At 43.3% G+C, this 13,835-nt stretch overlaps 1 protein-coding gene across 5 annotated transcripts in view; it reads left to right on the top strand.

The window, feature by feature from the left end:
* The window catches only part of PLCH2 (phospholipase C eta 2), a 250,225-nt gene that overhangs the window by 75,764 nt on the left and 160,626 nt on the right, over positions 1-13,835 (top strand). For 4 of the 5 annotated variants that reach the window (XM_043994783.1, XM_043994787.1, XM_043994786.1 and 1 more), the window contains exon 1: positions 8,347-8,850. The exons of the other annotated variant lie outside the window; for it this stretch is intronic. In XM_043994783.1, coding sequence (XP_043850718.1) covers positions 8,769-8,850 — 82 coding nt within the window. In that variant the 5' untranslated portion in view covers positions 8,347-8,768. Of the gene's footprint in view, positions 1-8,346; positions 8,851-13,835 lie in introns of those variants that run through there. 5 annotated transcript variants of the gene reach the window in all.

Below are 13,835 nucleotides of genomic sequence, written 5' to 3'. Positions count from 1 at the left end.
GTCACACAGATAGTAAGTGTCTGAGGTGAGATTTGAACTCAGGTCTTCCCAACTTCGGGACCAGTGCTCTATCTTCTGCACCACCTAGCTGCCCCCTTTTAGAATCTATGGCTTTCTATAAGACTCAGCAATTTTCTGCCTGATTGGAATGTTAGCTCCCAGAGGACAGAGACTGTTTGGGCTTATAACCTCAGTGGTTAGTGCAGTGCCTGGCCATGGGCGCTACAGCTGTACCCTTCCCATATGGAATAGTAACCCTGTCATCCCACTACTAGGAACCATTTCCCCCTTTCCTGCAGGACTGAATCCACTCGGCTTTCTAATGCCCTAGGACTGAGCTGTCCTGATTGGTGAATGAGGGAGTATAAAGTCACCCAATGCACTACAAGGTAGCCAGCTTGAGACTATGCTTCACGTCCCATCTAATCATCCACCAAGAAACTATGGTCAACTGGGATGTCTTGCCATCTGCCCTGCCATCCCACCTATTCTTCACCACCACTTACTTTACCGCACTTTCCACCTTTTGCTCTGGGCTCAGTAATCAAATCAGCACAACTATTGCCTCTAGAAAGGGTTATGTAATTGGAGGGTGGGGTGGGAAAGGAAGGGAGTAGAGTAACAGGAACACTGAAAAGTAAATTCAGTATCTACTAAAGATGAAGGAAAAGGCTAATGCCTCCAGCCAGGTCTCCTTTTTGTATGGAACCCAGGCTCCCAAGATCCCCCAGCAGTATAGCAGTATAACACTGAAATGCTTGAGTTCTTAAGGGGGGATATGGGGAGGGAGGGAGGAAGAGAGTTTGGACCACAAAGTTTTAAAGATGGATGTTAAAATTGTTTTTACATGTAATTGGGTGAAAAATAAAATTCTAAATAAATGGAGGGAAAAGAAAAGGTCATGTATCTTCCCATTCACCAGCCCTGTGACCCCCCCAGACCAAGACACCTTTCTCTGGCCACCCTCCCCAGATGTGTTGTCTCCATGTTAGAATATCCTTGTGAGACATTCTCACTTAGATATTTATAAGGCTAGCACTTAGCACAGTGCCTGGAACTTAGTAAACACTTAATAAACAATCATTTATTCACTGTGCCTAGACCAGAACTCTAGAAATATATGGGGAAGGGGTGGGGGGATTTTCTTTCCACTAAATGGTCGAGTCAGCAAGACTTGCCTCTGCCTCTGCTCCCACCCCAGCCCCAACCCAATATTCTATCTGTGGCAAGATAATGAAAAGCAGCTTTAGCACCTGCTCCCAATCAGTGTCCTGAGTGGAGCCTGTCCAGATTCAGGAGCTGGCCAGTGCCTTGCAGGGACCTTGACTGGTTGTAAATGAATGTGGCCAGTCCTACGTGCTGGGCATTGTGTCAGCAGGCTAAGGGGTGGAAGGCTGGGGGATCTTGGGAGCCTGGGTTCCATACAAAAAGGAGACCTGGCTGGAGGCATTAGCCTTTTCCTTCATCTTTAGTAGATACTGAATTTACTTTTCAGTGTTCCTGTTACTCTACTCCCTTCCTTTCCCACCCCACCCTCCAATTTAAGCTCCCTGAAGATAGAAGCTGTTTTATCTCTGTTTTTGTATCTCCTGGGCCTAGTGCAGTGTGTGGAACATAAGTGCTCATTGGCTTGCCTTGGCTTAAACATCCAAGGAGAATGAGCAAATTGGAGAATGGTTGTAAGGGGGGAGCTTAATGTCTGGTGTATCCCTTTCTTCCTCTGGCCCTCAGTTTCCCCATCTGTAAAAAGAAAGGATTGGATTCCTTGATGTTGGTCAGTTCTTCCATTTCTTAGATTTCCATTTTCCATGCTTGAGAACCTCTGAACAGGACTTGTCTGGTTTCTTTCCAGTCCTGACTAAAGTCTTTCTGATGTTAGCCTTGGGAGTTTGTGTTCATTTCCACAACCACCTGCACCCCTTTTAGCAGGGCTCCCTTTCTGAGCCCTGGAACCTGATGGGTATGCCAGGAGCTAAGCTGGGACTCAGACTGGGGTTAGAGGGAGGGAGCAGGTCCTTGGCTCTCCATCAGCTCTCTCAGTATCGCAGCCATAGCCAGGAGCTACAGAAGAGGGAAAACTGGCCATGGGGAAGGGAAGTACTGGGAAGGGAGAAAAGGGATGAGCGATGACTGGGAGATAAAGAAAAAAGCAGAGGTTCATAGTGGGTTTGTGGGAGGAATGTGGAATGGACACACAAATATCCCAAACTTTGGTGTTTTCAGATATCATATTGTTATTTAAAGGATCATTGGATTTAAGTCTGAAAGGAAACCTAGAGGTCATTTCCGCCACTCCTTCCCCATCCCATTTAAGTATGAGAAAACAAACCTAGGAAAGTTAATTGACTTGCCCAGGGTCACACAAGAAGGAAGGAGCAGAGCCAGGATACCATCCTGACTTTAAATCTGACCTTCTTCCTCTGCACCACCTGGCCTCTTTAATGGAAGAGCATAGCACATAGCACAGTAACTGATGCTCTTATTCATAAATACTTGTTGACTGATTTAACTTACAAGGTCCCAGTCACCGCAGGACCAGGAGACCAGAGGATCATGGATTGAGAACTGAAAGCTCCTAAAAGGGACTTTTCCTAATCCCTGTAGGTATTATTGCTCTTTTTTTGGGGGGGGGGCGGGGATGAAGGTTAAGTGACTTTCCCGGGGTCACACAGCTAGTAAGTGTCAAGTGTCTGAGGCTGGATTTTAACTCAGGTCTTCCTGAATCCAAGGCCAGTGCTTTATCTACTGCACCCACTTAGCTACCTCGGTATTATTGCTCTTTCCCTTTTGCCTTAACTTTGTATCTCTTTGTAACTTTTTGTATACTTTTTATTTATTGGCACCAGTCTATATTGTATCTTCTTATTAGACTGGAAACTCCTTGGAGGTAAGGACTGTTACAGTTTTGTCTTTTAGCCTTAGCACTTAGCACAGTGCCTGGTGGGCAGTAATACACTTAGTAAACGTTTGGTGTCTGGAATTGAGTTTTCATAGGATCAGAAATTGTGTTAAAAGAACCTCAGTGGTATCTAGTCCAACACCCTCATTTTATAGATGAGGACACTGAGGCTCAGAGCATTTAAATGACTTGGGGGGGGGTGTCACAAAAATACTAAATGACAGAGATAAGTTCCCAGGTCTTCATCTTCAAATCCAGGGCCCTTTTACCTCTACCACCTTGGCTTTCATATATGAATTATCCCCTCTGGGGCTCCTTCCCTTTCAAAGGGGACAGAAATGAATCTCCTCAGGAGCCCAGCAGGCCCTCTCTTCCCATGACAGTCTGTTTTCCAGGTCTGTTTGGTAAACCGCCCTCGCCTGCCAAGCCAAATGATGATTAATTGATGGTGTGCTCTTCTCAAAGACAAGATGCCGCTTAAATGCTCAGAAAGAACATTTGTGGGATCAGAATTTTAAGCAAATTAATATGAATCTATGGCATGTGGTACTGAATCCCCCAGGCTTAATCACAGGAATAAAAGAAATAGCCTCGCTCTGCTCCATTTGGTGGATAGGGTGCCTGGGAGAGGTGGTGGTGGGAAGGGACTGGCTTGACTGGGGTGATCTGATGAGTTATTTATTACATTCCAGAGGTGGTTATTTAATATGTATGGTCTTCATGTAGAAGGAAAGGCAAAATTTCTTGTCACCAAGCTAGACCACATTGACCTAAAGAGCCCATCCTGCAAGCAGACCTCTTTTAACCTTCTAGCCTTTCTCTCTCTCTTGTTGTTCTTAAAGTTCTATGTAAAGGCGAATTGATCTCCCTGCCATAAGTCTCTTCCCTACACAGCTTCTCAGCCTCAGGTCTGATCCTGTGGCTGGTCTCCTCAAAAACCTCTAGTGGCTCCCTAGTACCTCTAGGATCAATTACAAATTTCTCTGTTGATCATTTAAAGTCCTTTACAACCTGGCTCTGACCTGCTTTTGGAGACATTATACAGCTATGATTCCCCTTTTGCTATAACTATATGACTGAAAAGGTCCCTCCGACTTGAAGTCTGTGATCCTATTAAGTTCTTCTGCTTTCTCCTTCCCCATTTTCTCTCATTTCTCCCTCTGTCTCTGTCTTTCTCCTTCTCTTCCCTTCTTTTCTCTTCACATATCCCATATTTCTCCTCTTTTTTCTTCTTCATTCCCTTCTTTCTTGCATTTCCTGCCCTTCTCCATAAGCCAAGTGGCCCTCTGCAGAGGAAGTGGGGGAATTTCCAACCAGGGAGACAAGGGGATGGGAGAAAGAAATCATTTAATAGAATAATTTTGATTTATATCACTGTCTAAAGTTTACAAAGCTTTTACAACAGGCTCTGCTTTCCTGCAGTGAATATGAGGAGGTCCACAGGATGGTCTCCTGTCTTCTTGGCCTAAGTAACTGGCCAGTTACCTCCATGTTCAGGCTGGGGATTGGAGACCCATCATAGCTCCAAACACTTACTGATATCTCTGCTCAATAATCTTGGGTTGATGGGGGCAGCTAGGTGGCACAGTGGATTAAAGCATTGGCCCTGGATTCAGGAGGACCTGAGTTCAAATACAGCCTCAGACACTTGACACTTGGTAGCTGTGTGACCCTGGGCAAATCACTTAACCCTCACTGCCTCACAAAAATGATAATAATAATAATAATAATAATAATCTTGGGTTGATGATGTTGTCAATGTGTAAGGAGTTTCAGCCTATTAGTCTTCCTTTGTTCAGGGTCCCTTTGAAGACTGTATGATATCTTTTGCAATCTTCTTTCTAAGATCATTTGGAACTGTGTGTCTAGATTTTAATTTCTGATTTTTTTTTCACTTCTAATAACAACCCCTCACTCATGTTCTGCTCTTCAATGTTATAAAGTTCTTTTGCACCCATACATCTTATGAAACTCACAATAGCCCTGTGAGGTAGGCAGGGCAGGCATTATTTAGATACATTTCATAGATAAGGAAACTGAGTGCCAAGAGTAGAAGTGACTCACAATTATACTGTGAGTTAGTATAGTATACTTGAACAAGAATCTCCAGATTCACAGTCAGCTTCTTTCTTCTGTATCAGGCAGCATTTCTGGTATTGTAATTTATCCTATTATTTAATGTGTATTTAGTCTTCTTCTTCTTTCTTCTTCTTTTCCTTCTTCTTCTTAATGATACTATGGCTTCCTTAGACAAGGAGTATGGTTTCTACTTTTCCTGGATTGCTCAGAGCACTTAACTCAAGTTTGGGCACTAGTAGATACTTAATAAAAATTTGATGAGGAATGAGTGTCTTAGGGAGTGAATAAATTAAAGTGAATGAATTGATAAATTAATAGATGAGAGAATAATAATAATAAATCATACTTATAAAGCATTTTAGAGCAGAGGCTCTTACCCTTTTTTGCGTCCTGCACAGTTGGGTGAAGAATAATGTTATTAAAAGCATAGAATAAAATGCATGGAATCGCTTAGGAAACCAGGGATTAATCAAAACAAAGATGTGATTTTTCCCTATCCAAATTTACCCTGAAATCTATCCAATGACCCCAAGGTGTCTAGGGATCTCAAGTTAGGAACGATTACTATGGGGTTTTTTTGTTTCGTTTTGTTTTGTTTTTTGCAGGGCAATGAGGGTTAAGTGACTTGCCCAGGGTCACATAGCTAGTGTCAAGTGTCTGAGGTCGGATTTGAACTCAGATCCCCCTGAATCCAGGGTCAGTGCTTTATCCCCTGTGCCACCTAGCTGCCCCTAGGAATGATTACTTTAAATTGTGCAAAGTACTTGACATTTTAAGGCATCAATGACCAAGTGACTGAGTGAATGAATGAGGAGAGAGAAAATTAAAGACAGTGAGCATGAATGAGTGAATTGGTGAATTTATGAGCAAAGGAGTTAATAAATGAATTAAATGGTTAAGGAAAGCTAGTGAGCATACAAGTAAGCACATGAATGAATGGATGAATTCATGAGTAAAGTAAATGATTGAATAAGAGTAAATAAATGAGTAACTGAGTGAATGTAAAAGTAAGTAAATTAATGAATGAATGAATTAGTGAATGAAATAAAAGACTGAATTAATGAGTAAATAAATGAGTGATTGAGTAGATGGACCAGTAAGCACATAAAATAATTAATAAGTTGGTGAGTGAAGTAAAAGATTGAATAAATGAGTAAATAAGTGAATGATTGAGTAGATGTACCAGTACATAAATTAATAAATTAATGAATTGGTGACCAAGGTAAAAGATTGAATAATTGAGTAAATAAATGAGTGATTGAGTAGATGGACAAATAAGTGAAGGAAGGAAGGAAAGAAGGAAGGAAATGATTGAATAAATGAGTGATTGAGTAGATGGACAAGTAAGCCCACAAAATAATTAATTAATACATTGGTGAGTGAAGTAAAAGATTGAATAAATGAGTAAATAAATGATTGAGTATATAAGTAAGCACATGAATGAATGCATGAGTAAGTGAATGAATGACTGAAAGAATGAGTAAAAGAGTGAATGAAAAAAATGACTAATGGTCACTAATGAATGGTTAATGAGTAAATGATTGAGTGAATGCACAAATAAATTTCTGAATGAATGAAGGACCAACTGACTCAGTAAGCGAAAGATGAGTAAGTGACAGACCTTTTTCATCAGGGAGTAGGACTTCTCCTTTAAGGGAGTCAGACAGCTGGGACCCTGGAACTAAAAGGAAGGAGCAACAGCTTTAGAATTTCAGCACTTCAGAGTTCAAAAGGACTTCAGAGACTAGGTTCAACTTATACATAAATAAGAATGTCCCCCTCCAATATCCCCAGTGGTCATCCAGCCTCTGCTTGGGGGAAGCCACTGCCTCCTTGGGGCAGCAGTGATCTGAGCCTCTCAGGCATGTTGGCTGCTATAGCCAGCAGGCTCTGCATTATTTTTCACCCTTTAAGAGGTTGGTGGTTATGCTAGGGCTCTGCAGGCAGAAGCCACTATGCTGATGTTTCCATTATATATTTTTCTGGCTGCCTTCTTCCACCCTCTTCTCCGGCAGCTACTAAATGGGGGAGAGCTAGGGAAAATGACATCTTTCAAAACATCACTCTGAGAACAGAAATCTCTTTTGTGGCTTGAGAAAATGTTATTTCCCTCTGATGCAGGCTGCATTAAGTTAAATGAAAACAAGCCCCTGAGATGAATTTGAAATTACAGACTCAAGCCAGGGAACGAATTAACCCTGGAGACAGTGCAGGGGTTGGTGAGACACATGTCACTTTTCTTGAGGCATTTTTTCCATCTCTGCTGTCAGACTGAAGATCTCATCCTCCTTCCCTTGGAAAGAATATAGAAGACTTTAATTCATACAAATGAAGGGCCTCAGTTTCCTCATCTGTAAAATAGCCTCTGAGATCCCTTCCACCTCTAGACCTGTGATTCTTTGATTCTAGGAAAGACCCCATAATTCTTTGAAAGTCCACTCTATAATGTCTAGCTTTGTTTTCAGTTAAACAAACATTTACTGAGCACCTACTGGGTGCAAGGCACTGTGTATACAAGGCATTGAGAATAAAAAAGCAAAAGTGAAGCAATCCCTGCCCTCAAGGCACTTGCATTCTATTGAGAATTAATTGACAGTGCCTAGCACATAGTAGGCCCTTTACTCTGTGTTGCTGGATCAAATTTCAACTTGGTCATTAAGGCACTTAACCAAGAAGCATTAATTCAATGCCTACTGTGTGCCCAGTCCATTTGGGCATTAGTAGTAAGTAGGGGACTTGATGGATGGGAAAGACATGGTCCCTGCCATCAGAAAGCTTATAGTCCAAGTGTGGGAAGTAGGGTGCATCATTAGAAAATAGGGGTTTCTTTTCCTTGCGAGGATGTCTAAAGTTTCTCTGATCGTTTTCTTGCAACTTAACAATGGACAATGGAGGGGGGTGTAGCTAGGTGGTTCAGTGGACAGAGCACTGGCCCTGGAGTCAGGAATACTTGAGTTCAAATCCGACCTCAGACACTTGACACTTACTAGCTGTGTGACCCTGGGCAAGTCACTTTAACCCCAATTGCCTCACTAAAAAAAACCCAAAAACCCAAAAAACCCAAAAACCCCCCAACAATGGACAGAGTCTGCAGAGCCCACATAGTTTAATATTTACAAAGCTCTATCCTCATGGCAGCTCTGTGGGGGTAGCAGTGAAAAATTATTCCCATTTTACAGATGAGGAAACTGAGGCTCAGAGCAGTGATATAACTTGCCCAAAGTCACACAGCTAGGAAGTGTCAGAACTGGGATTCCAATAGTAGCAGATGGCAGCAGATGCCGGCTCCTGAGCCGAGCTAGGATGGAGGAGGTGTTAAAGTGCTTTTTTCTTTAAATGAATTGCCTTCCCTCCGGCAAGGTGGGGAATTGTTGGCAGCTGCCTCCTGAATGGAGCACGTCCCAGTGGGACACTGACAGCCAGTTACCTGCTTGTTATTGTTTATCTCCGCACCCTCCCTCTGCCAGGTAGCGAGGAAAGGAGAGAAGAAAGGCAGCAGGCTTGAAGGAGACAAGAAGGGGTGGGGAGCAAAGAGTTAACAGCAGGCAGACTTGTGGCTCCCAGCTCCCAATGTGGCCCAATGCCTAGATTGGTGAGGAGAAGGGCTACTGAGATCTGGCTGTCCCCTGGGCCACTGCTTTACCTGGCAGCAACATGAGTAGGTGGCCACGGCCCCAGAGACCGGGGGTCCAGTTCTGCAGGAAAGAGGTGGAAGCTTCTATCACAGGGAACTTTCTACCGGGGCTGTAAGAATGAGGCAGGTGCCCTGGTTCCAGGGATGGCGAGCTGAATGATTACGGGGCTCCCCAGTGCCTTACTGCAGCACAGGATGGAGGAGCCTGGTACCCAGGAGGGGCTCAGCCCAGACCAAGGTAAGAGGGAAAGGGCTGGTGAATGCTTAGACACTGACGATCCATGCTGGGCACTGGGCCAGCAATGTACCCTCTTCTCTGTTCTCTATTCCCATGTTGAGCTTCTCGGCAAGAAGAGGGCAAACGGACTGAGGACTGATTGAAAAGGAGCCCAGATCCAAAGGTAGTTTGGGGCAGCTGGTATGTAGTGGTATAGCTGATGTGACAGCACGAGCAAGGGTCTCGGGACAGGCAGGAAGGAGTAGGGGGTGGATAAGGAAGAGGAAAGTGGAATTGAGCAATATTATAGTCACCCTCCTTTTTCTTGTCCAAGTAGTCAGCCAGTTATAGGGGCTCACTGTCTTCTGGAGATGGGACTTATCCCCCAATCAAGAGAGATCAACAAGCAAAAGGTTGGTGATGGTAAGATTGGTCTGTCTTGTGCCTTAATAAAGAAAAGGGCTGTGAGTTCTTTGTGACACACAAGTTTCTCTCTCTCTCTCTCTCTCTCTCTCTCTCTCTCTCTCTCTCTCTCTCTCTCTCTGTATCTCTCCCTGTCTCTATCTTCTTGTCTTCCTCTATCTCTGTCTCTCTCTCTTTTTTCCCTCTCTCTCTTTCCCTCTTCCTCTCTCACAGGTTAGGGTCCCCAGGGATACTGGGTAAGTGTCTCCTGCCCTGAGAAGGGGCTGAGCACTCCAGTCTTTCACTCTCAGACAGGGGAGAGATTCCACACATGGTATAGCATCCTCCCTCCTTGCCTCTCTATGCTCCCATTCTTACTTTATTTATTTTGCTCTTGGTACCACTTGTGGGCTAGAAAAACCTCTTGCTCATTTTTCCATACAGTCAGCAGAGCTGACAAGGTATTGGGTCTAGGCAGGTTAGGGGCTTAATGTTCATCTCTTTTAGTCCTGACTCAGTTACACTGGCTCATCCTTGGGATTAATTGACCAGAGGCCATGATGTGACTTCTCTAGTCTTCTCCTCTTTAGCTTACCCACTATAGTTGCTTTCTACTAATGGGCCTCTCACTGTTAGAACAGGTGATAGGCCAAGGTGTCAGAGGTTTGTGAGAAAAAGGAGGCTGAGACAATACTCCAGGTGTCACAAACCATGTGGTGTAGTGGAAAGAAACTCAGAAAGCCAAGATCTGGCTCTGGAACTTACTAGTTATGTGCATTTGGCCAAATGATTTAATGTATCTGAATGTCAGCCTCCTCTTCTGTAAAATGGGAATGATAAAGGAAAATTGTAAGCCTTGGGGCAGGTGGGTGGTGCAGTGGATAGGGTGATGAGCCTGGAGTGAGGAAGATTTGTCTTTGTGAGCTCAAATTCAACTTTAGACACTTCCCTACTATGTGACTCTGGGCAAGTCACTTAACCCTGTTTGCCTCAGTTTTATCATCTTTAAAATGAGCTGGAGAAGGAAATGGCAAACCATTCCAGCATCTTTGCCAAGAAAACCCCAAATAGGGTCATGAAGAATCGGAAGTGACTGAAAATGACTGAACAACAACCCTTGTAAGCCCTAAACCACTACAGAAATGTTGACTACCACCCTTATGATAAAATCTGGATTTTCTTGAGGGGTTATTATTATTTGGGGGGGTTATTATTTTTAATTAAGTTTTACTGATGCCTTTTGTTTTAATAGCACACTAGCACTCCTCTCTCAGCATTGAATCTTGTGTCGCAAATAGGAAAACGGTTCAACAAAACCATTTGGTCCTGCACTAGTGCCTGAAAATGTATGCAACATTCTCCCTTTGTGGTTATCTACATAGCTACCCAGAGGAGCAAGGTACATTTTATTAGCTATTGCCCAGGAGCTTTCTTAGCTGGTCAGTGATTGGTTGGTTTGAGTTCCTCTTTGTGCCCTTTCCATTGAGACTGTTGGAGTCTTTCTATATATTATCCTTCTGGTTCTAATTTTCATTCAATATCCATTTCTATAATTCTGCCCATTTCTATGAATTCTGAGACTTATGTCATTATTATAGGCCCCCTCCCTTCCTCCATTTCTCAGGACCAATGAGAAACTGTCTGCTCTGTAAGGGGTCAAAAAGGTGACAGTCTTCATAGTGTCTTTGGGTCCCTTATTTCTTGCACAGTGATTGAGTCTCCTTTGGGTTCTATAGGTCAGCATTAAGTGATTATGACCAAATAACTTACAGTGGACCCAAAGAAGTCCTGCTTACCAAACTCAGGGAGAAATTCAGGCTTTCCTGACTTTTAAAAATGGGGAAATGTACCATTTCTCTTTTCTCCTGACCTGGAGAGAACCTGAGAAATAGAGTTGACAAAAATGAGGCATCCTGAATTTCCCTTCTTTCCTCAATTCTTCCCTTTTTTCCTTCCTTTCCTCTCTCTTTTCCTTCTTTCCTCTCTCCTTTCCTTTCTTCCTCTCTCCTTTTCACCCCTTCCCTCCCTTCCTTCTTTCTTTCCCTCTCCTCCTCTCTTTCTCCATTCCTTCCTTTCTCCTCCCTTTTTCTTCTTTCTTTCCTTCCTTCCTTCCCTCCCTCCCTCCCTTCCTTCCTTCCTTCCTTCCCTCCCTCCCCCTCCATGCCTCCTCCCTCCCTCCCTCCATAAATATCTATTGACCTTTTACAATGTACTGGGCCTGCTCCAAGATACAATGATGAATAAGACTCAATCCTTAGCCATATGGAGTATACACTCTAGTGGATGAGATAAGACAAGTAATTACAAAGAAAACAGAAGTGAACACTTAAGGACAAGCACAAGAGTTCTATCAATGTCAGAAATGTCTTTACACACTGCTCTGTAGACTCTGTCATGATCAGAGATGTCTGATATATAGTAGAATGAAAAGAGCACCGATTGGAGCCAGAGAGCCTGGGTTCGAATTCCACCTGTGATGTTTATTTCCTCTGTGACTATGGGCAAGTTGATTAACCTCTTTGGGCCTCATTTTTTTTTTCCATCTGTAAAATGAAGGGTTTCTGTGGTCACTTTCAGCTTCCATGATCCTATTTGTAAGCTGGTCAGCACCATGGACAGGGTCAGTCCATTCCTGGAGCTGAGCTTGAAATCAATAGGTTTAGGATAAGTGAAAACTGTGAGGGATGGTAGATATTACCAAATCCAGTCTTCTCATTTTACTAAAGAGAAAAATGAGTTTCAGGGAAGGTAATTGACTTGCCCAAGATCACACAGCAGCAAAGCCAAGAAAAGGGCATATGCCCCTCACTCCTAGTCAAGGACATATAATTTGAGAGGATCTAAAAAGCTTTTCCTGACCCAAACTCTTTCCCTACCAAGGCATCACAGTGCTTGACATTCAACCATTATAAAGATAGTTCTTTGAGTTAAGAATTACCCTCTTAATGCTCTTTATAAATCTTTTCAGGAGGAGATCTGCTGAATCTCTGGCACATTCATGTGAATAAAGTCAGGTTTACTTTTTCCTCTGGTAGGAGAGACTAAGGCAGCTGATATCTGAAGGGTGGGGCTGGGGGTGGTGACTAAGAGGGTATAGAGGAGAGGTGAGGGGAGTGACACTAAGGGCACATGAATTAAGTTCAGGAGGCCAGTTTGGGACAGGGCAGGCTTAGGTGTCTTCTGGACACCTCTCTTAGCTCCAATATTCCCTGAATCTGTTCCTATATCAGACTAATTACTAGGTGGGTGTCACTTAGCCACTGTTTCCCTCAGTTTCACCATATAGGAAATGAGGATAATAATAGCACCTCCATCACAGGGTTATTGTGAGGATCAAATGAGATCCTATTTATAAAGCACAAAGTTTGTAAACAAACCTTGAACCTTATATCAATGCAAGCTGTTATTGTTATGAAAAGTGAAACTGAGTCTGATTTGGGCCGTAATTGTGTTAGTATAATTTTGAATGGAGAATCCTTCAGGTGGTGGTATCAAAGTAATTCTCCTCCTTATAAACCCCTTCAATATAGCAAGGATTGGAAGAGACTGTAGTTCCTCATGTCCTCATGGTCAAAGTTTACTTCACTTCTGACACAACCTTCAAGCTTACTATTCATTAGACCCAACAGAAGCTATAGAAAATATTCATTAAATACCTACTGGAACCCTAATTTTACCATGTGCTAAGTACTACACATGCGTGTGTGGTGGTGGTCCCAGCCCTCATGGAGCCCAAAGTTTAGTTGGAGAAATCAGAGGTATGAAATGGCACCAAACCCCAAGTAGGAAGAAAAAAAATGCAGGGGGTGTGTGGGAAGGGCAAGTGGGTGTCTCCCAAGTTCAAAGACTGTACTCCCATTGTCTTTGGTCCCTACTCAGATCTGGTGATGCAGCTGCCTTTCTGTGCCCAGGGTAGAATGGGCAGCTGGTACCTCCAGGCAGAGTCATTGTTCTTCCTACGCCCAGATCACCCTCCTTCCTCTGTGCACTGTCTTGCCCCCCTTTTGACACCCCCTCAATAGGATGCTTGGAAACTTTTGTCTACCTCCAATAGTCTCCCCTTCTTTCCCCACCTCCTCTGATGTTTTCCTGTCTGGTTAGTGGAGTGAAATTTTCACACCAGCCCTAAATTCATTCTCTGCTTTAACCCCCTGGTTTTTACTGGTGAGCCCTTGTCTTTCTTTCTATCCTTCCCCTGAAGCTTTTCTTTGGTTCCTAGCACTTGAGATTGAAGTGAGATGTTTGGCTATTTTCTTTTGAAGTCCCTCAGAGATGTGGTTCATTCATGGGGTTTCATGTTGGATCCTGCCAAGTCCACTGGCTTGGGCGAGAGAGATATTAATCCTTGTTGGTTCTTTAAAAATGTCTTAGTTTCGGGGCAGCTAGGTGGCGCAGTGGATAGAGCACCAACCCTGGAGTCAGGAGGACCTGAGTTCAAATTCGGCCTCAGACACTTAATTAGCTGTGTGACCCTGGGCAAGTCACTTAACCCCAATTGCCTTACCAAAAAACCAAAACAAAACAAAAGTCTTAGTTTCAAATGAAAAAAAAAGACACAACACTTCCAGATAATATATAATTTATAATTAAGTGCTAGAATCACT

The sequence above is a fragment of the Dromiciops gliroides genome, chromosome 3 (assembly GCF_019393635.1).
Source record: "Dromiciops gliroides isolate mDroGli1 chromosome 3, mDroGli1.pri, whole genome shotgun sequence".
Classification (NCBI taxonomy): Eukaryota; Metazoa; Chordata; class Mammalia; order Microbiotheria; family Microbiotheriidae; genus Dromiciops; species Dromiciops gliroides.
The sequence above is the reverse complement of the archived record's forward strand: the minus strand, read 5'-3'. Positions and strand labels throughout refer to the sequence as shown.